This window comes from Coturnix japonica, chromosome 3, assembly GCF_001577835.2.
Source record: "Coturnix japonica isolate 7356 chromosome 3, Coturnix japonica 2.1, whole genome shotgun sequence".
Lineage (NCBI taxonomy): Eukaryota > Metazoa > Chordata > Aves > Galliformes > Phasianidae > Coturnix > Coturnix japonica.
Window position 1 is genome coordinate 5,647,659 of NC_029518.1, and position 26,881 is coordinate 5,674,539.

Consider the following 26,881-nt stretch of genomic DNA (forward strand, 5'->3'; position numbering starts at 1 on the left):
ATGGCTAGAGCTAACAGTGCATCTGATAGCAGGGCAGCAAGTTCAAAATGCTTGTTTAAAAAGGATCAGCCACAGCCTAGAGACTGGCTTGCTGACTTCTTTTTAGGAACGAGATTGAAAGATTGGACTGCTGTGTGGAGGGTGCTGAATTGTTGCCTGCACTGGGATCAGACTGCAGTCCTCTTGTACTGAAGGGTATTTTTCCTCATGTTTACTTCTGCTGATATCATTGCAAACAAAATCACAGCAATCTCAGCTATGAGAAAATTGACATGAGATAGAATATCTTCCTACACCCTTTCTAGGGGTGTACGGCTCGTGGTGGTTGAGTTGAGCATGGGAGCACATATAACCATGCTCTGTGAATGGCATTTGCTGTTCGATTGGACTGCAGTGGGGTCTGTGTTTGCTAAGATCTGGTTTTTCAAAAGTCTTTAAGGGGAGTCCACTTAAAGGACTCATGGAGCTGTATTTTCTTTATAGTAATGAGGCAGCATGACACACCAGTTGGGGGAAATCTGATAGACTCGAAAGACCCTAGGAGGGTAGAAAATTACTTAATTTACTTTGTGTGCAATAGTCTTAATTTTCAACTATTTGAACAACTGATTGCTGGGGCAATCATCAGCTCTTCACAGTTAAGATGCTTCCTGCTGGAATGGAGCGTTAGCTAAATCAGCTATGGATTGCGATGACAAAGTGGAGTGATTGCATGTGTCCATCTGAGGGTAAAGAGAAGATTAAACCAAACCCCAAACGGAAAGGCCCTTTTTCTGTCAGCAGTTCACTGAAGCCAGTGGGCCTCTAGCAAAGTGCAGAGCAGTGCAGAGGTATTAGCGAGTAGCCTTGGTAGGAGGTGGATGCTTCAGCCTCAAGAGGTGCCTGCCCGGTTACTTGCCCACTGGAGCAGTACCTGTGCCAGTGTCCTCAAGTCAGAGCTCCATCCAGCTGATGCTGCAGGAGCACACCTGATTGTGTAGGCCGGGTGATGGGCATGAATGCGAAGGGGCCTTCTGCTTCTGCTGTGCCAGCAGACAATGAAAAATTCAGCCTGAATATATTTTCTGATTTAACAAACAAACTAATCTGGGCTGTAGGAATAATGTCTGCTGGCTGAGAACTGCATGAGTGAGAACATTTAATTACAGCAGCGAAGTGCAAGCGTTACCTAGCAAGTGTTGGTTGTGCTAATAATAATTAATTAATTCGATGGCTAAACGGCTCTTCTTGCCCATGTTCTTTTAGTCAGCTGGAAATCCAATTCCCCTTTTTACTTTATTTTGCTGACAGCCTCCCAGAAAGCAGCAGCGGCAGAGGACGGAGACTTTTAATACAAACAGAGGCTTTATGTTACACTCTATAGATCACGCCGGTGGTCTTGCATGATTTTGTTGTGCAGGCTTTTGCAGAGCGAGGCAAGGACTTCAAGCAGATCAGCTGATTTAGAGGGACTGAGTATCTGACTGCCGCGGCGATAAGTGTCTGTACAAATATTTATACAATTCCGATGGTCTTTTGAATTGCATTATTACAACATAGAAAGCTGTCACATTTCCAGGCTTTCTGAGGTGTAGTCCTTGCAGCTTGCATACATTTAACTGATGTGGGCACAGCAGCTCTGCCTGCATGCACTGCCTGGCTGAGAGCCATGTGGCAGCGGGTGGGACCTGCTGGCCCTGCCTGGGGTCCTTGCTCAGGAAAACATCATTCACAACCCAAGAGGAGAAATAGGGAGCTGGAAGCCTGGTGCTGGCTTTTGTGGGAGCAGTGCTGGGCCGGGTGGTAGTGATCAGGCTGGGCATGACATGTGAACATTCTCTTGCCTGTTTCCCTGGTGAGTCCAAATGTCTGCAGATCTGCTACTGCTGTCTGCAGGTTTTCTTAAAGCTTCCACTCTTGATACTATGGGTTATGGAATGCTACTGGCACCCTGAGCTCCAGGATAAAACCTGAATATGTGACTCCAGTCGCATCTCAGGTCAAATGTAGATCAGTAGGGCTCACACTTCTATATGTCTTCTGCAAGGCTGGAGCTCCCTTCCATAGAAAGAATGTCGTTACAGCTTTTCCCCTATGAGGAAAAAGCTTTCTGACCTCTTATTCTCTGGACTTTCCTTGGACAGAGCCCTGTTGTGCTGGACTTAGGTGACTGGGTTAACTCATCAGCTTCAGCAGAGTCCTGCTGGCTTTGCGCAGTGCAAAACCCTTCCTGAATAGATGCTTCCATAATTTTCTTCTGCATCTTAGGATAAAACTTGTTGCATGTTTATTGCGTATATTTCAAATTAAAATGCTATCTGTGGCATCAAAACTGTTGCCACAGCTCCTCATTGTCATGCTGCAGGGTGCCACGGAGTGGTGTCACCTGCAGGTGTGTTCATGAAAGCAAGGGAATTAATCCAGAGCCACAGAGCTAATGAGGGCTTGAGGCTCTGCTAAAGAAGATGAGAGGTTTCATGAAAGTTATTTAAAGAGATTGAGTACTGCTGTTGGAAAGGAGGGGCTGTTGAGAAGGGGCTTGGTGCATGTCAGTAGCTGCCCCAGTCCTGGCAGAGAAAGCCTGGTGTTTAAATATGCTGCTAGTAGTTGCATGTCTTATTGCAGACTTATTTATAAGATTAGGAGCTTGGCAAATGTTTGTAAGACTGTGAAACAGTAGACCTAATTACTGCAGCCCTCCTGGTGTCCTCCAGCATCAGAGCTGAAGAAGGAAAAGGGGAAGGAAAGTGTGCCCTCCTAACTGTTGCTGTATGTCTGATGGTTTCCAAAAAGTAGGCTTCAGCACAACATCCGTGTGTTTTTCAGGGCTTGTTTTTTATCCAGGGAAAGAAGAATATGAATCCCACAGTCAAAGGAAGAATGAAAATTGCGGTAGAATTATTGTCTATGGTATTCACATTTAAAAATTAAAAGGTGATATATAATTTATAAGCATGTCACATGTGCCTCAGTTCTGTCTTCCAAGATTTTGAGTTCAGAAGCCAGTGCTGCAGCAGCCTGTTCCATTGGGTAGCGTGAAGTAGCAGCCCTCTGTGTGGGTCTTGTTTCCCATCAGTAACACCAAGACGCAAGGCCAGCTCAGCCATTCCTGTGGCTGCAGCTATCCCCTCTGCTCCTGGTAAGATACAAATCCCTGTTTTGGTGCCATCTCGTTAACTTGGTGGTGCTGCCCACACAGTGCCTGGCACTGAGCATCCCTGCTCACCCAGCAGGTCTGTATCGCTGGGTGGACACCACACTTGCGGCAAGGTGTCTGGTCAGATAAGAGGGCAGTCACCCTGTTCTTCAGATCCTGCTCTAACAGGAGTTGTCCCATTCCTGAAATTTCACCTGCACATGTTCTAACAAAACTTCATCTCTGGTGACAGCTGTAGGGAGATGCCAGTTTGGTGGGGTTCTGAGTGCTCAGATTTAGGAAAGATGGGAAATGAAGGTAGAGCATGCAGCTCTATTTCAGCTGATTTCATCCTGCCATCAACATCTACTGCAGTGAGTGGGGACTGGCAGCTGCTGATGTGTCACAGGAGCTGCCACAAGAGGATGGACATCTCGGCTCTGCTATCTGTGTGCTTGTACCCCAGCAATACCCGTGAGCAGCAGCGTATGAGCACTTCTGCAGTGTAGAAATGTGATGCATAGAAATATACTCTCCAAACATACACATATTTATCTATGTCAGAAGAAAAGTCCAGAAAGCTCTGGAGTTGATAACTCAGTTTCTTCCCTCCTGAAGATGGTCACAGCCCTGCTGTCGTGAGAATGGAGTCGCCACGAAGTGGTGATGCCAAGGAACTGGTGGTGTTCTGTGCTTTGCGGCCAGGCTGGCGGTGCGCTCCTTGCCTGAACACTGAGAATTTTATGAGCAGACTTGGTGCCAAGATGATTAATAACTTTCAGAAAACCTCAGAGCTTTTCTTTCCCTTACCTGGTGCTGGTGCATAGGGCTGGGGCTAAGGAGAAGGAGTGAGGCTTGTGCACCTGGTTTCTCTGTTGCTACCTGTTGAAGGGGGCTGGCGACGCACACCTCCAACAGGGGATCGCTCTTTAGGGGCTTGGTTCATTGCCATCTGGAAAGTGCTGTTGGAGAGCCAAATACTATGGCTTTGTGAGGAATTTTAATGTATCTGTGTTTATCATGAGTGTGCTCCATTAGTAATGTATGCCTGAACAGACAGACAGACAGACGATGTGGTCTTGCTCCCACCAAAGCCTGCAGGAAGTCTGCAGTAAACCCATAGAAGGAAATACCACCAATGCTTTTTCTGAAGGAGAGAAGCATTTCATATTTGAAAGGAAGCCAGAGGTGCTGTGTCTGGCATATGGGGATGCAGACTACTGTGCTGGCTGGGGAAACAAGCCTGTGGCTTTGGCTGGGGGAAACTGGAGTGCAGAAGCTGCACAGGTCCCTGCCAGCAGCTCAGTGACCACGGGGCGTTCTGCTGCTGTCCACGTCCTGCCCTGTCCATCATTTGTGGCTTCCCTTGCTTTAGGGAGGGTATTTTGATGTGCTGAACTGTTAACCGTACAATCTGGAAGTCCATGTTGATGACTACTGCCATTCTGGGGTTAAAAACCAGTAAAAAGCAGTGGTGGGTGCCCACTGTCCTGTGACCACCTTTCCTGTCCTCACACCAGCCTGCTCATCTGGATTGCTGCCCCATGGCCAGCCCTGCTGTTGTTCCATACACTGCTCAAACAGACAGATGTCACATTGCTCAACGTGGTGAAGATTTGCACGTCTGGTTATTACCGGATAAGACTGTCGAGCTTGCACACAGCGATGTAACCCCTGTGGTTTTCAACTGTACTTATCGGGGTGGGGGCCAGCTGTCCAAGCAGGGTGTTTCCTCTAATCGCTGGCTTCACATGCCAATATCTCACAGATAGATGGGGCAAAATGTCCTCTTCTTTGTAACAGTTACTTTCACCAGTCTCGGGAAGGAGTCATCTAAGGCAAGGCTATTAAGTGCCGAAGTGGCATTTTGCTCATAAAAAGAGAAGACGGGCAAATGTTGCTGGGAGAAGGTAGCAAGAGAGGACCTTGTAGGCCCCCCTTGAATTTCTCCATTAATTTTAGCCACCTAATGCCACCTCTGTGTTTCCCAGCATTAACTGTACAAGGTCCCTTGGGAGGCTGTTTTGGTTTATAGGAAAGTAACCTACGCACAGAAGTTTCCTTTTGAGAAGCTGTAGACTCCAAAGTCCAGCTTCTCCTGTGGGAGCAAGTCTGCTCCTACCAAGACTGGCACTGGACACAGTGGCTTTTGTCCCCAGCAAGCTGCACCTATTGTATGTCCACAACCTAGGGGCTCTTGTTATGTCCCTTCTTCTTATTAGACCTCAGGAGGAACATGGTGTTGAAGAGGGGATTTTCTTGGGGCAGAGAATGGGGAGGCCAGACACCATTGTCTGGCAGGAATGCGCATCCTGGGGCTCCTAAATAGCCACAGACCCGGCTCCCCCTCCTTTTGGGACTTCCTCCTCCAGCCAGGGTTTTGTTTTGGGAGCAAGTGTTGGTCAAACATGCCTTTGTTTGTGGCCAGCTACTTGGCACGCAGCAGCACTTCTAGTGGGGCCTAGTGGGGCGAGAAGGAAGCTGTGCTCACAGCAGACAGGGCAGCTGTGACAGGACTGTGAGGGAATGCTGATGGCAAGGGTGCTGGGAGGAGGTGAGTGGGGAAGGATGTAGGCATTGGCTCAGGGACATGTGAGGCATCCTGCCCTGACTCTCTGCACTCCTTAGCCGTGGGGTCTGGACAGTGCTGAAGTATTTGTACTGGTGTGTGCAAGGGTTCTCTCAGGAAAGAGGAAACTATTTAGGGCAATAACAGAGTTTAAAAGGAATTCTATAAGTGATACTGACTTCTTTGTCAGCAAAAATGGAAGCAAAAGCTGTTCATAGATGACATTACCTAAATGACATTACGTACGTATGTCCTTTCTTTCACATTTCCTGTAATCCTGTTATGGCATTGTCCCATTACCTCCTGCACTGTCATCTTAAAATGCTGTCAAATCTTAACTGGATTGCCAAGGACGTCAGAGCAGGGGTGAGGTGAACCTGATGGCAATTTCAGACATACCCTGTACCTGGCCACCTCCAGCCCTGCCCCATAGGGGCACACTGAGTGGCTTCACATCCCTTATGGAGCTGCTGCCCATCCAGCTCCTTTCTGTGCCATTAGGGGCCATTTGCAAAGCGTGCTAAGCTCCTCAGACTTAGATACAATGAAGTGCAGCACATTGGTGTTCAGCGTTATTAATGTTATTGATCTTTTATTATGTTATTGCTAAAAAAAAAAAAAAAATGACCTGAAGCCAATTTCTTACCCCCAAACAAATGGCCAGCTGTGTTTTTTCAAAAACAAGGTCAGATACAGCTGAAGATTGGAAAACGGGAGGACAGATTCTTTTGTTGTTTGCTTTCAGAGATGCTCAGAACCCAAGGATGAGAGATGGGGAGTGTTTGCACTGTATCCCGAGCTGACATTCTGTATCATTGTGTTGGTGAAGGAGCCCAGGGCAAGATGACTGCTCCGATATCTATGTGCAGCTCCCATGCCTCTGGGCTGTGCTGCACCTGGCTGCATTGCTTGGCACTGCTGTTGAGTGACCACAAGCAATCACTTTGTCCCCAAGGCCACAGCCAGGTGCATGCTGCGTCAGTGCATCTTGTTGCTCAACTTTCTGCAACCCATGGAGTTCAGCCCAAGAAGGGGTGTCATCATATAGCCATGCTGTCTACACTGGGGATTATTCTCTGGATCAGTCCAGGTTAGGGGTTTTTTTTATTGCTATCTGTTACTAGTATCTAAGTGCTGGCAGTTACAACATTTAATTGCATTTTCCTGTAACAAAATGCATATCTTGGAAAAAAAAAAGAAAAAGATGGGCTTCTCTACAGTCCATTTCATGGATTTAAGAACTCTTGTTCTCATTCTGTTCCTTAGCACTTCTGCACTCTCCTTTCACCCTCTGAGGCTGCTCCTCAGCTGTCGCCCTGCACTGACCAGAGCAGGACTGGGCAACGACTCTGAGCCCAACCTCAGCGCTGCCTTCCTCACCTGCAGGCTCTGCCCACTCCTGTGCTGGGGAAAATTCACCTTCTGCTGCCTCCATTTACTTAAGAGCTAATGGGCGTGTTGCTTCCAGCCCTGCTCCTCCGCAGGCTTTTTGGCAAGTAGAAGGGTAAGAGTTGTGCTCATATATCACTGCCTCGGCTGCTTTAGTAAATCAGTACCTTTTTTGGGTGCCGGAGGAGAAATTGTGCCCCTCTTCTGAATCTTCTAATAGCTGAATATTTGGATGTAAAACTCTTAACTGCACTTAGTTTTTTTTATCATCTGTAACTTGGCTTTTTTCCCCTCTCTGCACAGGAACCATTTATAGCAGAAGTGGGCCGAGTTTGCAACTTATTAATCTCTCACTCGCATGTGGGTTGAAAAGAGACACCATGCCTTTATCAAAAGCCAGGCTAGCACAAAAGCCTATGCAAAATCATCACCAAATCCTATTAGAGGTGGAAAATATCTCTTAGATCATCTCATTCATTTCCCTGCCAATGCTAGACTGTTCCTGAGAGTTAATTTGCTAGTGTGTCTGCCTCCAGCTCCCTTTGTGACCGTGGGTCTGTCATTTTGCCTTTGGGCTGTCACTGGGACTTGAACTATTTTTCTTGTGTTTCAAAACAGAGGTTTCTCATTTTACTTGGTGCTGGCATATGCAAAACAAAAGAAAACAAAACAAAACTGAAAACAAAACAAGCAAGCAAACAAACAAACAAAGATTTTCTTTCCATTTGCATTTCTCCTGCACCATGATGGAGTGTTAGCTGAAGAAACAGTCACAGCCCTGCTCTCTGTGTGCGTGGTCCAATCAAGGAACATGGTGAGAAGTCTCAAACTGAGGAGTCTTGCTAAGGTTGATTGCAGCTCCTGCTGGAGAGTGCTTCCAAGAGCTCTTGGCCTGTGCATAGTGGGGCATCTGACTGCACAAAGGAAGACTCTGTGGCCATGGGCATCTCAGATGTGCCTAGGCTGCTCATGCTAAGCAGTGTTTGTCCTGCATGATGCGTTCATTGCTTCGACTCGGCCTCCTGGCTGCTGGCTCCACACCTGGCACCACAGAGCAAGCACCACCCTGTTTATCATGCCCACCTTCCCCAGTTTGGCATGTTTTAGGGATGGACAAGATTGCACCTCTGGGTGCACTGTCTTGCACAGTCCCTTCCTTTGTGATCCAGGTAGCTGCAACCACTGACACACAAAAAGTGGCAGGGAGAAGGAAAGAATACCAAGAAGGAAGGAAATGTCATAGGCACAGATGAAAAGTGTGCACAGGCTGCTGTGGGACTGAGGCTTGGGGTTTCAGCACCAAAAGGTTCCTCTGCAAGGAAATTCCCTTGCCTGGGAGACCTACACTAGCCCAGGATTGGATAAGTGCTGCTCCTGTTTCCTGGACTGGCTGTGCCAGCCGATTGGTGGAGAAAAAAAATCCAAATAGATTGCAACTGGAGCTGTTGATAGTGTCAGGCGAATGTAGCTTTCCTTGGTGTTTTGTTTCCAACGTGGCAGCGTGCACGCAAGCATGGCAGCCATGCTTGTAGCTTTCTGTGGCAGCAACTGAGTACTAAAGCTGGGCTCTATGTGCTTCTGAGTGACCACCACTGACAGAGTCCCATGGTTTCCTAGTTTGCTCGGGCTTTGGAAACCAGAGGGCTCTTGCATGCCTTGAAAATCAGGGCTGGGCACATCACTGTAGCTAGCTAACACATGCATGGGTTTAGCAGCCACTGTGAGGCTTGGTCAGCTCCTAAGGGCTTGCTTTCAAATCATGGCAGTGCGTTTTTCATCTCCTACTTTGAAATTTGTCTTCGTTCCCTGATCAAATATTTGGGAGCTTTTCCTTAATTTCAGAGCAGCCAATCCATGTTTGCCTTTGCCCACAAGCAATGCTGTGCCACAGCTCCTGCTCCTTGCTCTGCTCAGTAAGTGTCAGAGGTTCTCCATTTCTCCCCCCGTGATGCACAGGCAGTGTTGTGAGGCTGGCACAGTTTCACGATGAGAAGGAAAACTGCATTAAAACAGACCCCAGAATCATCAGATCTGAGATGTGGTTTTATTTCAGCTTCAGTACCCCTCCATTCAAGGCTGCAAATCCCATTTATGAACGCACCCAATCTTCCCCTCGTTCATGGTGCTTTTATGGCAGTGTAACGCTGCATGTTTTGGTGACACCACTTCTCATCTACACCATAGCAAATGAGAGCAAGGCCTCATTTTGGCTCTGCCTCATTGCCCCTCTGAGCTGCCTGCCCTGCAGCCCGGTGCCTGCCCCACACTCACAGCTCACCTGCAGAGCTGAAGTCACTCCACATGTATCCCTGCTGCTGGCAGCCAGGCACAGGTATGTGCTGCTCAGGGGGTATAGGGTTAATCAATGACTGCTGGAGTCTGCTTTGCACATATTTATGTTCACCTCCTCATCCCCAGCTTGGCAATTATTCACACAAAATAGAATATAAATCCTGGTGCCTAATTTTTCTTCTAAAAATTTCACGAAGTAATCAAATCCTGAAGTGCATATTCTGTTCCAGTGGTTTTATCAGTAAATCACATTTTTATCATTTATCAGCAAAAGTTAGATTTGAGCATCCTCACTGTAATGTTTGAAAGATGAACATTTGTTTCAGTGGGTACTGTGCCAATCAATAATCTTCCAGCTTGACTCAGCTATCAATTATTGCCACAATTATTTGTCTAGTTGGATATTTAAAATGTCATCAGAAAGAGATGATTACATATTCCAGAAAGCGAGGCGCTGTATAATCAGATGAACTGAATCCAGTTAAATGTAGTGTGGTACTAACCTGTCCTTCAAAGCTGGCTCCCGCCGCCGCTACTGAAACAACAGCTTTCTGCATTATTGTAAGGAAACAGATCTTAACCTTGGGAGAGTATGTGTTATTGGGGTTGGGCAGTACTCGGGCAGAGGAGACCTTGTGAGCTGGGAAATTGAATCAGCCGTGCTGACATAAAGGAGGGTTTTTGGGGGAGGGATCTTTTTGTTGGATTTCATCTGCAAATCTATAAATAAGAAGTAACACTCTTTATCTTCCTTTCCATGAATTTAAACTCCTGAGCTTGAATCCCCGAATTTTCATATGCCCTTTTTGCATTCCTTGACATGATGTATGTATAGTAAATACTCTCCCTGCCCTGGGAGCGCAATAAAGCTGTAGCAATCCTTGCAAGTCTCACATCCTCCAACTCTAGATATTCTCAGTGTTATATCATTTCCAGCTTCAAGGATATCTTATCTTTGGAGAGGAGATGGAACAAACTGGAGGAGACTGGACAACTTTACGACACCTTTTGGTCCTATTTGCAAAGCAGAGAAAGTTTTTATTAATTCTACTAGTAGATGCTTGTGCAAGTGATGGAGCAAAGTGCTATAGTATCCAACTCAACACTTGCTGTGCTTGCAGCTCTGTGGTGACATTGAACTTAGCGAGGGACAGAATAAACCTTTGCCTTCCAAGCCAGTGATTTGCAGCCACAGAGCTTGTTTTGGGGACCTGCATTTCCCTGACTCACTTAGTCTGGATGGTTTGCTGCTGGCTAAACACCATTGCTTTGAGAGTGAGAGAAAAGTGAGCCAGAGGGGAAGGCTAGGCGAGGAGGCCAGAGGGAGTTCCTTTTTAGGAAGGAAAAGATGGTACAGGGCGCTCAAGGGGAATGATGCTGGGTCTTCGCATCCCTTTTACTAAGCCTGAACTACGGGCCTGTTCTGAGCAGCAATTCCAGTGTGCCAAGTAGGTGAACGGGGCCATGTCACTCTGATGGAGCATCTCATACTCACTGAGAGCAGACAGATTTGTTGTTGCAGAGCAGTGCCTCTACCTGTGCTCGTCCCCATGCAGTGTGGCTGCTCATGGAGATGCACAGCCCTGCAGCTATCCCTCCACCCATCTGCTGGCAGAGAAAGAATAAAATAAGCATGCCAAAAAGAGCTGCAGAAAGACGGCCAAAGAAGAGGTGAGGAGGAGGTGTGGTAGTGGTACAGTGCCTCACTGGCAGCGGTGGGAGGTTGCGTCCCTCCTTCCTCACAGCCTCTGTCACCCTCTCTTCTCTTGCCCTGCTCTGGCAGGGGTCCTGCAGCTCGGCACAGCCTTCTCGGTGTTCATTTCTTGGAAAGAAACTTTTTGAAGTGTTCTCTGCCTTTTATTCAGACTTAGTCATATGGCTGTCGGAAGGGAAGAAAACAAGAAGAGGAAAAGGGAGCCAACAGAAATTAGAAAAGGAAATAATTCATCACGTATGATGTGTATCAGTGAATAAAATTATTTGGAATGCCTCTGTAGCAATATAATTACCTTTTATTTTAAAAGTGGGCTATTTAACTTGATTGTACCCAGCAGCCATTGGGTAAATGTGTAATTTGTGGGCCACTAGAATGGTTTGTTTGCCCAGAGCCAGGCTGGGCTTTGATGCCTGTGTGGGCCAGGGTTCCAAGCAAGGTCTCTGCTCCGTCCCTTCCCAGCCCCAAGCCCAATTAACTTACCCTTCCATCTGACAGGCTTTAGGTTTTTGTGGTAGATGGATCTGGCTTCCTCTGACTGTCCCAGTGGTGATGCTGGTAGGAGGCTTTCAAGAGCAACAGCTGGAGCTTTCAAGAGCTGCCTGCTGAAAACAGAGCTTTTGGAGAAAGAAATGAATTACTGGAGACTCAGCCCTTAATAGTATCTATTTGAATGGTGAAGAGATGATGGCTCTACCTTTGGTTTTATTGCGCTGTTGCTTTTTGAAGTTCGGGTAATGGCATTAGGAGTATGGCATAGTGTTTTGGCATGGTTCTTCTTCAAAAGTATATAGTCCGTGCAACAACGGTGTTGTTGAGACTTTGTGAAAAACATTTTGCCAATCTTATTACAATTAGTTCAGGAAGCTGAATTTATATTTAAAAAAAAAATCTTTTTGGGAATGAAAAAATAGTTGTACGAATTCTTTTCAGTAAATGACTGCGTAGTGTTTGTCACGAACTGATAGGTAAGTCACAGCAGAAAGGCAGTTGTGGAGCAAGTGGGCTCACTGAGGATCCCACAAAGCAAACCGTGTTTTAGATTTTTAATGTTGGTTCCAGGATCTGTCCTGTTCAGACAACACAAGCTTCCTTTGCAGAACTGTATTTTTTAAACACACAACAGTAGCAGTGCTTCTCCATTTATAAACCACACTGTGTTGCTTTCTGGAGACTTTGGGGGAACACTTTCTTTTTCTATTCAAGTTAATTAATCAGGATCGTTAATCAGGATCATCAAGTCTCAGTTAAGACTGAGAAGTGAATTTCCACTTTAGGAGACTTGCTTTGGGCTAAAACCACTGTGCTAAAGGAGTGAACCAGCCCCAGCACTTATTGAAAATCATGATGGTAAAATTCACAGAGAATACTGAGAGCGATAAACAGAAAAGTTCAGAAAGTTCTCTGTAGTATATAAAAGCAGCCATAATCATCATCATCATCATTATTAATCATTATTATTAATCACTGGAAAAACATCAGCACTACTGATAAGCACAGCACTAGCAGCTGCTTATAACTCATTAATATAGACCATTAATATCACGCCTTCTGTAACCTGGAGGGCTGTGAGGAAGGATGAGGGTAATAAGAAAAGGCCTGTTTGGTCAGTCTGTTTCCCACTTGTGCTGATGGTGCCGACTGCTAGGAAAAGGTGAGTCACGAGGCAGCCCATGTGTCATGCTGAAGGGAGAAGTGGCTACCGCAGCCAGGAGTGGACCCACTTATCTCCTGTCCCTGCTGAGCTTCCTGTGTCCCAACGGCTCTGTGTCGCTCGCTTTCGGTTGAAGGAATTTCAACAGTACAGATTTCCAAAAATGAAAAAAAAAAAGAAAAAAAAAAAAGAGAGAGATTTGACAGGCCAGATGGAGGAGAACTGAATCAAGTACAAGTGGTAACAATTAACTCCTCTTTCTCTTCCCCCCCCCACCCCCCTAAATAGCATAACAACTCAACAAGCAGTTAGTTGACATTAAAGCAGGATGAAGAAGTGTCTGGGTTTGACTCAGGTTGTCTTTCATGGCAGGCAGAGGTGAGGGAGGTGCTTGCTGCAGGTGCTCTGGTCTCTGCCTGGTGGCAAAAGGTCTCGGTATGTGCTTGAGTCGACCATGGGACCAGCAGCGTGGCGGAACCCCTGGGTGTTGCATGAAGCAAGCACAGGGAAATAGAGGGTCAGCAGAGCCAGGTGGTCACCCCAGGGTGTGATGCCGTGTAGCTGTTTTGCCACTCCTCCAAAGTGCCTGCGAGTCCGGAGAGCAGCTTTTCTGGATCCAACCCTGACTTTTGAGAAATGGAGGAAGCTCTTCCAAAACACATTGGCACGCAGATGCAGATTATTCCATTACTCACTTGGCAATGGTTGGACTTGGGCGCCTTGCACCAGAATGTGTTTCACTCCCAGCAGTGGCATCTAGCTGACAGCTTCTCCTCCCAGCTGGTCTCTTCCCCAGCCCGTGTCTGGCATAGCTGCTGGTGCTACAGGCATGGCCGCAGCCTTGTGTTGTGCCCAGGTGTCGGGAGCTTGCTGGGTTATTCTGTGAGCACGGTGAGGAATGATCAGCTCTTGTTATTTTTGTAATTTAGTAAAACCTCTGAAAGCTGAGAGCAGGCATATCTTCCTGTTTTATTAAGTAATTGTGCCAACTGCCCTGAAAGACACTCAAATGCCAGTATCCATTCCAGTCATTTGTTAACGGTTTTTCAGATCGGAATCTAAATCTGTTGCTCACGTGTTCCAACTTAATTCACTTCTGTTGGGGCCGTGGAAGGTAGGATCTGTTCCAAGAGACATTTTAGGTGCTGCATGGTGCTCCTTAGATATATGGTGTGGTATCACTCATTGTTTGTGGACTGGGGCTCTCAACAGGAATAAATCTGTGGTCATGGGTGAGCAGTTATTGGCGAGACCCACTGAGTTTCTGCCTGGCTCTTAGTGGTCATGCATTTGTGTTTGCCACAGGGTGTCCCAGTACAGTCTTCATAGGGTTGAGAAAAAGAGGGATTGAGTGTATTGGTGCAGGATTTGTGCATGACATCAAGACATCACCTCCTGTGGTTCTGGGGGTTTTGTGCAAGCCTGCGAGCCAGATCCTTGGCACTGATGCCACCATAAAAAGCAAAGAGGGTGTGGGGTGCACCATGCTTCTGTGCTGAGGCCGATTCCCCAAAGGTGAGGGAAACTGTCAGTAAGATTATCTGGGAAGAGAAATGTATACAGAGAAGTGTAAACAGGAACTAGAAACTGCTTTTATTCTGATCTGACCAGGAAGGAGAAGGCAGCCTTGGCCAAAAAGAATGCTGGAAATACTGGTGCTCTTGGAGGGCTCGCATCTGGGTTTAGGTGAAGGGAGCATCAAGTCAGTGGTATTTGATGGATATTTCTGCTGAAGGGCTGGAAAGACGCAGTGCTGAATTTGTGTATCATAGGTTTATGGTGATATTTTTTCTATGCTGTTAGTAGCTGAGGAGGATTTCATGTGAGGTCCAGTGGAGATAAATATTTTTAAATGAAAAAGCCCTGACAGCTTGCACCCAAGAATCCCTAAATGTTGGCAAGTGATGCTTGTTCCTTATAAAGTTTACAGACTGGGAAAATATTGTCCATAGGTGACTGGGTAACTGGGAGACCACTAGTAATGCTTTGCTTATCTGCTCAGGGCAAAATAAGAGCTGGCACAAGATAGATAAGGAATTAAGACTAAAATATAATACATGCCACTCAAATTTATGGAATACAGATCTTGTCAAATAAACCTGATTTCATTCTTCAGGATGACAAGCTTGGTTGATAAATGCAGGTGAAATAGACTTTACAAGGCATTAGACATGGTTCTGCATGAGATGGAAGAATAATTGCTGTGCAGTGTTGATTGCATGGGCAGGATGATGGAGATGTGTGGCCTCAGGATGAAGTTTTGCATGGGGGCATCATGGGGGGTAAGCCCATGTGTTTGTGGATGCCTGCACTTGCATGGAGCTACAGAAAATTAGGATAGAATCCTAGGATACATTCAGTTTGAAGCAACATTAAAGCCCCCCCAGACCCAACTGCTGTTTGCATTGAGCACCTGCTGGGATGGGACATCCGCTTCTCTTCCGGGCAGCCTGTGCCAGCACCTGCCCACTCGATAAGTAAAAAGCTGTGACAAAAACCCCAAGTTTTGGGGAGGGACTGGGAGGAGCTCAAGCTTTTTCTTTTGGAAAACTTGATGTGCCATGTTTTCTGTGTGCTTCCTTGGCATGTGGGGGGCATTGTGTATACCAAGGTGCTTTCCAGTGGATAACCAACAAGCAAGCAACAGGAAAGAAGGGCTGGGGTGGTGCCCTCCTGCTTCACATCCAGGTTTGGGACACTCCTGTAAGTCTCTTGGAAATTGCTGGAAAGCCCTGGTGGCATTGCAGTGCTGTTTTGGCCAAAGTGTCATTATAACCTTGCCCTGATGGGAGGTGAGGCAAGCTATGAAATGAAGCATCCACTGGATCCCTTCCAGCCTGGGCTGCTACATGATCACAACCAGCCATGATGGGGTGGAATAGTGAGTCTACTCCAAACCTTCTGAATTGCTCATGTCTCTGCGTGTGGGTAACAAGCGAGCAATTGCCATACTTCTTACCAATTGGCAAGGCCTGTGTTAAGCTGGTCAGTCCATAGCCCCTGTAATTAATCAAGCACTAATAATCGAATTAGAAATTGTGTCTCTTTGGAGTGGGAGGTGGAAGCAAACCACAGGTGGATTTTAACTGTTTCACTGCTTTCTTTCATTGCCTAGTTTTATGACACCCTTTCGAAAATGGTGGGTTGTTTGAGATGAGGGAGGTGTTTTGTACATAAACATTATTTTAAATTTAAATTATTGACTTGATTACCAAAGATGGACGGGAAATTAAAAGCTTGTTTTTCAGGAAAGCAAATGAAGAATAATATTACATTTTACACTCCGCTAAATCAATGTAGCCCTAATTTTACCATGCAGGAAATCAATCCTAGTCTTTATAACGGTCGAAGATGTTTTGAACAAAGTAATTTTGCAAATTATGGCAAGTAACACATTTATTGATGACTGTAGTTTAGGAATTTAGAATTTGTGAGCACTGTAATATAATAAGGCTGTACTGGCGGGAGCTGAGTGAAATACAGATTATATGGTGAAACTGTAATGCATCATTTGCTATTAGTGGACTGGTAATAATTACTAGTTTCAAAGCAGCTTTTTCCATGTAATCTTTAGTCTCAGACGTAACAGCCCTTCTCATTGACATTATGATTACACTAGCTGCCCTTATGATCTGGAATATCTAGTTGATGGGAATACTAAAATGCGATAGCGAGCACTACTGTATGTTGTATCCTCATTATAAGATAAAATGCTATTTTCTCTGTGCTAATACATAAAATAGAGAAACAAGGTAGCCTTACTTTGTCAGTACACCATGGCCATAGTGTGCGACTTGTAGTGCATTGGTAAAAACTTCCACTTTGTTCCAGCAATGCAAGATGAAATTTTCATGTTTAATTTTTTTTTCTTCCTTTTTTCTTTTCCTGATCTCACAAATGAGCAGAGTGAATGTGAAAGCCCAATTGAATTTTGCTCTAATTTCAACAGATTTAAGTATGTATCTGCACACGCATGCCTGGTGCATAGCAAGCACTGTGATGCATTGTATTTGAGCGCTGGCTGTGGTTGAAGGACGAGATGTCAAATATTATTCCAAGAGCTTTTAAAGTGGCTTAAAGTGTTAAACGCCTGCTGGAGATGGCCGAGGTGTGTTTGACTCACCCAATTCAGATTGTCAGGCCAAATGTGTAATGATGGAGGAAAGCAGGTGGCTGCAGCGTTTCTCTGCTGCCGGTGCTGCAGGCTGCCTGCCTGCCGTATTCCCATCTCACCATTCAGCTCATTGTGTGGCACCCAGATGAAGCTGTTCGCCTTAGCTGAGATGGAAAACAAGACGGTTGCAGATAAAATTATGTTTTCTTTCCATATCTGTTTTTTATTCTTATTTTTTTCCTCTATCCCTTAATTCCCATTTCTTCATACTAGGCAATTATGTGAAATCTTATTTGGGTAACTCTCACGTTGTCTCATGCTGAGATTTACCTGCAGTGGTTTGGCTGGAGCTGGGAGTCCCCTGGGCACAGGCTTGCTTGGGAAGACCCTGGGGGTATTTTTGTTATTTGTACTTGGCATGTGTGGTTTTTTTTAAATTTTTTTAAATTTTTTTTTTAAATCACTGAAATAGCAACTCTATTATAGAGAAGCTAGGAAGGACTGGAAACTACTTTTTGTACTCATCTTAGCTCTAGTTGCATTTTACCAGCACTGAGCAACAATTGACTACAGAGATGGAAGTTGCTTATGCACAGACTTGCCAGGACTGATAGAAACGTGCTCATTGTCACCCTATCTCCCACTGCTCTTCCCTTGTGCCCTCAAAAAATTATTAATTTCCCTCACTTTGCAATATATCATCGGGGGATGCTTTCTTCTGGCATTATTAACTTGCTTTTTGTTTAGTTATTTATTAGTTTGTTGCTCCTTTGTAATGCCCATGTTATCTCCCAAAATAAATGACCGTGTAGCCAAGTGATGTGCTTGCTCCCTGCTACCAGGTCGTTCACTAGCCCCAGCCTCTCTGTAGTGCTCCAGCCCACCTCCTTCTTGTCTGCAGCTTTTGTGTCCTGCTCCCTTGCCCAGGCCCTATTCCACAGAGTTCAATTGTGAGCTGGGAAAAGGAGAGGAGCTTCCCCCAGCCCCGAATGCTCCCCTCTCCCCACTTGGCTGTGGCCTTGTGTAGTAGGACAGCTCAGGCGTGGAGGCGATTAAACATTTACGCTGCTGTTATGTTGTTTTGCAGGTAAAGAAGAGCCCAGCAGCTACACGTGCACGACTTGTAAACAGCCTTTCAACAGCGCCTGGTTCCTCTTGCAGCATGCACAGAACACGCATGGCTTACGGATCTACTTAGAAAGCGAGCATGGCAGCCCCCTGACACCACGGGTTGGTATCCCATCAGGACTAGGTGCAGAGTGCCCTTCCCAGCCACCTCTCCATGGGATTCACATTGCAGACAATAACCCTTTTAACCTGCTCAGAATACCCGGCTCGGTCTCGAGAGAGACGTCAGGGCTGGGAGAAGGGCGATTCCCACCCACGCCGCCCCTCTTTAGCCCACCCCCGAGGCACCATTTGGATCCACATCGCATAGAGCGCCTGGGTGCCGAAGAAATGGCTCTGGCCACCCATCACCCTAGTGCCTTTGACAGGGTGCTGCGACTGAACCCCATGGCGATGGAGCCCCCTGCTATGGATTTCTCCCGGCGGCTGCGGGAGCTGGCCGGCAACACCTCCAGCCCGCCCCTGTCCCCGAGCCGTCCCAGCCCTATGCAAAGGCTGCTGCAGCCCTTCCAGCCTGGCAGCAAACCCCCGTTCCTGGCCACACCGCCTCTTCCTCCTCTGCAGTCCGCTCCTCCTCCCTCCCAGCCACCACTGAAGTCCAAGTCCTGCGAGTTCTGTGGGAAGACATTCAAGTTCCAGAGCAACTTGGTGGTCCACCGCAGGAGCCACACTGGGGAGAAGCCCTACAAGTGCAACCTGTGTGACCATGCCTGCACTCAGGCCAGCAAGCTGAAGCGCCACATGAAGACACACATGCACAAGTCATCACCCATGACAGTGAAGTCAGATGATGGGCTCTCCACTGCCAGCTCCCCTGAGCCAGGCACTAGCGACCTGGTTGGCAGTGCCAGCAGTGCCCTCAAGTCAGTGGTGGCCAAGTTCAAGAGTGAGAATGACCCCAACATGATCCCCGAGAATGGAGATGAGGAGGAAGAGGAAGAGGAGGAGGAGGAGGAAGAAGAGGAGGAGGAAGAAGAGGAGGACTTGACCGAGAATGAGAGGCCAGATTATGGCTTTGGGATGAACCTGGAGGCGGCCCATCACCACGAGAACAACTCACGGGCTGGAGAGGAGAGCCGGTCGATGCCAGATGTCATGCAAGGTATGGTTCTCAGCTCCATGCAGCATTTCAGCGAGGCCTTCCACCAGGTGCTGGGGGAGAAGCACAAACGGGGCCACCTCTCCGAGGCCGAGGTACACAGGGACACTTGCGATGAAGACTCGGTGGCTGGTGAGTCCGACCGCATTGACGACGGGGCGGTCAACGGCCGAGGCTGCTCCCCTGGGGAGTCTGCCTCAGGCGGCCTGTCCAAAAAGCTGCTGCTAGGTAGTCCCAGCTCCCTGAGCCCCTTCTCCAAACGCATCAAGCTGGAGAAGGAGTTCGATCTACCCACCGCCGCCATGCCCAACACCGAAAATGTTTACTCGCAGTGGCTGGCTGGTTATGCTGCCTCGCGGCAGCTGAAGGACCCCTTCCTCAGCTTCAGCGACTCCCGACAATCGCCCTTCGCCTCCTCCTCTGAGCACTCGTCAGAGAATGGCAGCCTGCGCTTCTCCACGCCGCCGGGAGAGCTGGATGGTGGCATCTCGGGCCGAAGCGGCACGGGAAGTGGAGGGAGCACCCCGCATATTAGTGGCCCGGGCCCTGGCAGGCCCAGCTCAAAAGAGGGCAGACGCAGCGACACTTGTGAGTACTGTGGGAAAGTCTTCAAGAACTGTAGTAATCTCACTGTCCACAGACGGAGCCACACGGGCGAGCGGCCCTATAAGTGTGAGCTTTGCAACTACGCCTGCGCCCAGAGTAGCAAGCTCACCCGGCACATGAAAACACATGGTCAGGTGGGAAAGGACGTTTACAAATGCGAGATTTGTAAGATGCCTTTTAGCGTGTACAGTACCCTGGAGAAACACATGAAAAAATGGCACAGTGATCGAGTCTTGAATAATGAGATAAAAACTGAATAGAGGTATATTAATACTCCCCGTCCCCGCCCCGGCTCCCTGTAGAGGTTTTTTAGTCCCTTGTGATTAAACTAATGGAAGCTAAGGAAATTTGGAAAGTGCTTGTCACCAGCACACCTGTTTATTTTCTTTTTGTTCTCACCGTTTGAATGCATGATCTGTATCGGGGCAATACTATTGCATTTTACGCAAACTTTGAGCCTTTCTCTTGTGCAATAATTTACATGTTGTGTATGTTTTTGTTTTTGTTTTATTTTTTTATTTTGAATTAGACAGCATGTATGGTATGTTATGGCTATTTTTTAAATTGTCCCTGATTAGTTGCTGAGCAAACATGTCGCTGTTTCCAGTTCCATTTGGGGAAGAAAAAAAAGAAAGAAAAAAAAAAAAAGGAAAAAAAAAAAGAAAAAAAAAAAAGAGGAAAAGTGAAAATCGAAACAAAACAAAAACAAGAGCAAACAGAACTGACCATGCTGCATACATCCTGTAATACATATCATGTACAGTTTTGTTTTGTGACGTGTGAAGGAATGCGCGCTCTGGGTAACCCTCTGCGGACAGGACCGATAGCACTGAAGAGGCATCACGTTAGCTAGATTTCTGTCTTAAAAGAATAAACGTGTTGATTGGACAGAGTACTGCTTAGGAACAGGCCTTTACTTGAAGCCCAGCCCTCCGCCACCGGTAACTGAGAGGTAAATTCCTATTCTCATTTGGTTTAAAACACAAAATCTGAGTGCCTTGGATCTCTTGCGAGCGATGCTGACGACTCCTTTCTGCTCCCTCTGCACTCGTAGCTCATCTCGGCGCTGAGCCCGCGTGAGGAGCGAGGACGTGGGGACGTGGGGATGTATGAGGAGGAGCAGCCCCAGCCCCAGCCCCAGCCCTGGCGGCGGCAGCCCCCCTCCGCCATCTCACTCCCAGTCCCGACCCTTTGTGCTGGTGTAGAGACTGCCTCACTCCCGGAGCGTGCAAAGAGATAGGAGCTCCCTGCCCCACTCTTGTACCCCCACCCCCCCCATACTGATGGTTAAATAGAATGTGAAATGCGCAGAGCCCTCCACCGTGGTTAAACACACAAGTAAGGAAATTCGTTTTATGAAGATATTTACTTTTAATAATATCTTTTATTGATTCTGGCACAAAAACAAATAAATCCCGAGCCACTCGGATGTCAACCTGACAATTGAATTATAAACTTTAAGACCTCATGTACCATGTAAAAAAAAAATAAAGAAGACTGGCAATAATACTTCACCGAGTGTAACAGATAGAGGAGTGAAAAATAATTGTGATTTATCAGCACAACGTGGTACTGTTTGCCATATAAACTAGAGCAGGTGTATAAGCTAATATTGATATGACAGTGATTAACTATGAAATATTAAGTCTTGCCTACAATGTGATGCTCTGGAGAAGTAACAGAGAATTAAAACAAGAGAGAGAGAAAAGACGAAAGAGTAGCAGTGTATGTCTGTGCTCCCTAAAGTTGTACTTCATTTTTTTTCATGCTCTTTGTGCTCTTTGTGTTGACATGGAAGAGGATTCGTTGTCTTCTCACTAAGCTAGCACCTGCCCCGTTGGTATTCAGATACCAACTTGACTCTGCCTGTGATGGCTGTATCTTTCCTCTAATCGAAGGTACAGAGGTTGAGTATAAAATAAGACTGCTCAGATAGGACAATTAAATGCACTGTACAATTTTCCCAGTTTACAGGTCTATACTTAAAGGGAAAAGTTGCAAGAATGCTGAAAAAAAGAAAAAAAAAAAAAGAAAAAAAAAGAAAATTGAACACAATCTCATTGATAAGCATAAAAAAAAAAAAATAAGCCCAACAAACATTGCCAGCCGTGTACTTGAGTAATGAGCTTATCTCCTTGGACGCAACACTGCAGCGCTGTGAATGGATACAGACTCTACACTCATATAACAGAAATGATCTCTTTCGCTCCTACAGTGCGAAGATTTTTTTTTTGTACAAAACTTTTTTAAAATATAAATGTTAAGATTTTTTTTGTTAAAGGAAAAAACAAACAAACAAACAAACAAACAAAAACCAACACTTCATTATGTTTAGGGGGAAACTGTATTTTAGGGTTCATTGTCTTGGTGGTGTACCAGACTTGTTACTCATTTAAAATGGTAGTGGAGATTCTATGCCTTTGATATACACAGCTCTTCAGGTTGTACAAAACATGCATCGGGGAAAGGTTTAAGATTATATAGTACTTAAATATAGGAAAAATGCACACTCATGTTGATTCCTATGCTAAAATACATTTATGGTCTCTTTTTTCTGTATTTCTAGAATGGTATTTGAATTAAATGTTCATCTAGTGTAGGCACTATAGTATTTATATTGAAGCTTGTATTTTTAACTGTTGCTTGTTCTCTGAAAAGGTATTGACGTACCTTTTTTGGTAGTGGAAAAAAAAACAGGCTGCCACAGTATATTTTTTTAATTTGGCAGGATAATATAGTGCAAATTATTTGTATGTTTCAAAAAGACAAAAAAAGAAAAAAAAAAAAAAGAAAAAAAAGAAAAGAAAAAAGAAAAGAAAGAAAAAAAAAGCGTGACATTGTACAGATCAGAGGCCATATGATGGCTGTTTGGGGGAAAGCTGTTGAAATGTTACGCTGCTGCCGTCACAGAGGGTTGTACATATCTTTTTGTTCTTTTTTTCCTGCTGCCATACTGTATGCAGTACTGCAAGCTGATAACGTTGGTTTGTTACGTAGTGTGCTTTATGTCCCTCTCCTTCTATCACCCTACATTCCAGCATCTTACCTTCATATGCAGTAAAAGAAAGAAAGAAAGAAAGTAAGAAAGAAAAAAAGCTTAAAAAAAAAGCTAAAAAAAAAAGACAAAAAAAAAACCAAAAAACAAAACAAAACAAAAAAAAAATGTTTTGCAGTTTTTTTCATTGCCAAAAACTAAATGGTGCTTTATATTTAGATTGGAAAGAATTTCATATGCAAAGCATATTAAAGAGAAAGCCCGCTTGAGTCAATACTTTTTTGTAAATGGCAATGCAGAATATTTTGTTATTGGCCTTTTCTATTCCTGTAATGAAAGCTGTTTGTCGTAACTTGAAATTTTATCTTTTACTATGGGAGTCACTATTTATTATTGCGTACGTGCTCTGTTCAAAACGGAAGCACTGAATTTGATCTTTTGTTTTTCTTTGGGGCTTTTTTTGGGGGAGGAGGGATAGTTTTTAATTTTTTTTTAATTCTTTTTTTTTTTTTCAATTTTTTTCTTTTTTTTTTTCTTTTTATTTTTTTTAATTTGGATGACCAAAGGTCATTACAACCTGGCTTTTTATTGTATTTGTTCCTGGTCTTTGTTAAGTTCTATTGGAAAAAAACCACTGTCTGTGTTTTTTTGGCAGTTGTCTGCATTATCCTGTTCATACACCCATTTTGTCCTTTTACTGAAAAAATAAAAAAAAAACCTTAAAGTACACACTGTCGCTTCGGCGTCCTCATTCGGCACGGGCGCAGCCCTGGGCCGCAGCAGCAGGCGGTGGTTCAGCCTCTCTGGTGGGCTCCAGACCCTCGTGCCGCTCCGGGCCAGGCAGGGTGGTCCCCCTGGGCCTTTTTGGACAGGAGCGCGGGTTTGTGGGACCTTTAACTAACATCCGGGCTCCAGGCCCACGTTACCCTCCTTAATGCTGTGTTCTACAAGTGCCACATGCGCAGCACCTCGTGGCCAAGCACCCACCCCTGTGGTTGTGTCTCTTGCTGTTCCTACTGTAACTTTGGATTTGGACACTTTTCATTTTAATTCTTTTGTTTGTTTGTTTATTTATTTAGTTATTAGTTCTTTTTCGTTTGGTTTCTGTGAAGCTTTCTAGTTGTTCTGTCGTCTCCTTGTGATGGCATCATTCATTGCCTGTATTTCGCCCTTCCAAAGGGGGAGCTGGGATGTGGAAGGGAAAGGTTGCATGTCACCTATGTATGAAAAGAAAAATGACCGCTTTCTGAGGAAAAGAAAGAGGAAAGCTCAATTTTAGCCCCAGCCAGGAGGAAGGGGGACCAGAGTGGGGCTGCCTGAGGGAGCCTCAGTTTTCTCTGTGCTACCTTTCAGTTGGGCAGTAGTCATACGCCCCATAGAAGCTTGATGAGGCCACACGCCATGCACAACTAACACACGGAAGGGTAGAAAGTGTGCCTTGATGGCGATGGCTCTTGTGTTGGCAGAGCTTGGTTTGTACTCAGCTCTCCAGGAGCAGAGCCCTGTGGCTGAAGCCTGAATGCTGAAACTGAAGTTACAGAGTTGCAGTGTTTCCCAGTGATGCAGAGCCCAGGCACAGCGCAGCCCGTGCTCCGGGAACCTCTGAAATTCTACATCTCTGTACCTGAGAGCAGTGTTTGGTAGCAGCATTGCTGCTGATCGTAGCTCAGGCCCCATCAGCTGCAGAGGAGGAATGGATTTCTGTGGCACAGACCCATTGCCATTAGCATTTAATATTCTCTAAATTGAGTGATTTATAGAATGAAGGCACTGAAACAGTATCAGGAATTCAGGCTACAGTTGTTTCATATTTATTATGTTTCCAAGCGTGGAGACAAATACAGGAATAAGCAATCCCACGATTTTGCTTGGTGTTTGAGGCTGTGGCTGTCTGATGAAATACAGTTCCAGGGCTTATCGGAGCGCAGAGTTTCTACAGCAAGCAAAGAGATGCCAGCTGTTGCTACAGCTCATACATACTCCAGTTGTTATGTTTTCCCCCCAAAAATACTAAGAACTGTTTTTGGAGGCTGTGTGGGAATGTCACAGTACTGTGCAGGAGCATGATGCAGCAGGCAGAATCACTGCCAGGCCCCACAAGTGCAATGTGGAGCTGCTGGTGCCCATTGCCCTGTGCTAGGATGGGCTCTACTGGCCCTCACCAGTTGCGGTGTGCTTGGCCCCTGACACTGCCACAAGCCATATACCAAAACGGGTTGGATTTGGAGTAAACAGAACTAAAGGAAGGTTTTCCTTCATGAGGTGCAGCCATTTGCTCTAGGTGTGGGGCAACCACCCCAACACAGTGGGGGGATGTGTCTGGTGAGTTGCCCACCAGTTTGATTGTCCTGAGCACAATCAAACTGATTTCCATAGAAGCAGTGCCCCATGCAGTGGTGTGGGGCTGGTGGTGGCAGTGCTCTGGGTGCATTTCAGCAGGTGGTGCTGGGCCAGCAGCGCAGTGCCTGGGGACAGCTGCGCGGAGGGATGTGTGCCGGTGCTGGGGGAGGTCAGCGAGGTGTGGGGATCCGTGGTGAGGCAGGTGGGCTTGGTCTGGCTAGAGTCTTAGCAGTGAGCAGAGGTTATCCTGAGGGTCCTGGCAAAGGGTGTGGGTCTGGGGGGGTGGATTTCACTACTCACTGCTTAGGGAAGACAATAGGGGCAGGAGTTGCACCCTGGTCTGTGTCACACTTGTCCTCTCCTCTGTCCCCATGCTTTCCAGGTGCGGCGTACCCCCCCGGCTGGCGTGGTGCCCAGGGAGCCTCGGATGCCTGGCAGTTTTCGGATGGAAGTTCAAGAGCACTTAAGTTTTGAGAGGAGGTGAAGCGGGGCCGGCGGCTGGCAGTGCACGTGTCTGGAGGCATCCCCATCCTGTGGCTTGCTGTGACCCGCTGCACCCAACGTCCCACCAACGGCAGTGCCCCCCAGCTCCTCCAGCCTTCAGGACTGTCGTATTTATATTTTGTAATGGAGTACAACTCTACTTTTGTTCTGTTTTTGTTCGTTTATTTCTTTTTCTAAGAACAAAAAAAAAAAAAAAAAAAAAAAAAAAAAAAAAATGCCTAGAAAGGTTATTTTCAAACAGTGTTCTCTGGCCCTGAGGAGAGGACTCTCCCCACCTGTTGGCCCTGTGCGGAGGACCCGGCTCCATTTGTGTCTTCATCTCCCATAAAGCGCACCTCATGTTATGAATTACAAATAAAGCAAAACTCAGTGTGGATCCACAGCAGGTGGGCAATAACCATAATAAATGTTGGAGTTTTAGGTTTTGTTCGCTCTTTCTTTACCTTGCTGTTAGTGGCCAAGTCAGGGCAGTGACCATGAGTGTCGCCTGTCGCCAGGCACAGGAGTGGTGCTCCGTTGCCTCAGGGCTCACACCTGATCCTGGTGACCATCCTCATGCTCGCTGCTTCTGCCCGTGTGTGATGGACCGATAGCGACTGCTGTTACCACATTTCTGCTGCTAACCAGTGTGCTTTGGGGTCGGCAGGATCTGTGACCTCCTTTGTCCTGTCACTGTTGGCAGTCAGCCTCCAGCCGAGCCCCACAGATTTGGGGCAGATTTGGTGCAAGTGAAGCCCCAGCTGCACTGCTCCCTGTGCCTTGCTTCAGGCCACCACTTCACAGAGATCTCCAGTGTGCCTTGCCCTGAGTGTAGCCCCCAGACAAGGATTTCACTGGTTGGTTCCCAAGTGCTTTGTGGAACAGAAGATAAGTGTGTATTTTTGTGCTGTCTCAGATGGGATTTATGGGCTGTAGCTCCCTGGGACTGTGTTGTGGGGTGGGAATGGAGAACGATCAGAGCTTGCTTGGGTACTGAGCTGGGAGACTTAAGTCTGAGTCAGGGGCCAGGCAGTCCTGACAAAGTCACTATGGGTACCACGGCTTTTTCTCTTCTGTGCTAGGTTCTGCTCTTGCTGTTTTGTTGTGAGCTGCACTGCACTGGGCTGACAAGTCTCTGCTCCATCCCCAGTTGGTGCTCCTGGCACTGGCTGCTCCACAACTGCTGCCCTGCAGTTCCCATTTCCCATGTGGTGCTTCTCAGCCAGTACCCAGGGCTCTGTCTGCTGAACAGCCCCTGGGGCTGCCCTCGGGCTCCATGTTGTCAGAGTGCAGGCAGAGTCTGGTGATGCACTTGCTTTGTGGCACTGCTGGAGCAACTGCTCTGTGCCCCGATCCAGCAGGACAGTGTGGTGGGCTCTTTCT

General features: G+C 46.5%; 1 protein-coding gene across 8 annotated transcripts in view; it reads left to right on the forward strand.

The window, feature by feature from the left end:
• BCL11A (BAF chromatin remodeling complex subunit BCL11A) overlaps positions 1 to 25,939 on the forward strand; it is a 59,103-nt gene extending 33,164 nt beyond the window's left edge. For 4 of the 8 annotated variants that reach the window (XM_015856768.2, XM_032443479.1, XM_015856771.2 and 1 more), the window contains exon 3: positions 17,935 to 23,404. In XM_015856768.2, coding sequence (XP_015712254.1) covers positions 17,935 to 19,940 — 2,006 coding nt within the window. In that variant the 3' untranslated portion in view covers positions 19,941 to 23,404. Of the gene's footprint in view, positions 1 to 17,934; positions 23,405 to 25,397 lie in introns of those variants that run through there. The other 4 variants (XR_004306574.1, XM_015856772.2, XM_015856770.2 and 1 more) reach the window with 4 other exon arrangements.
• Positions 25,940 to 26,881: the final 942 nt, after the last annotated feature.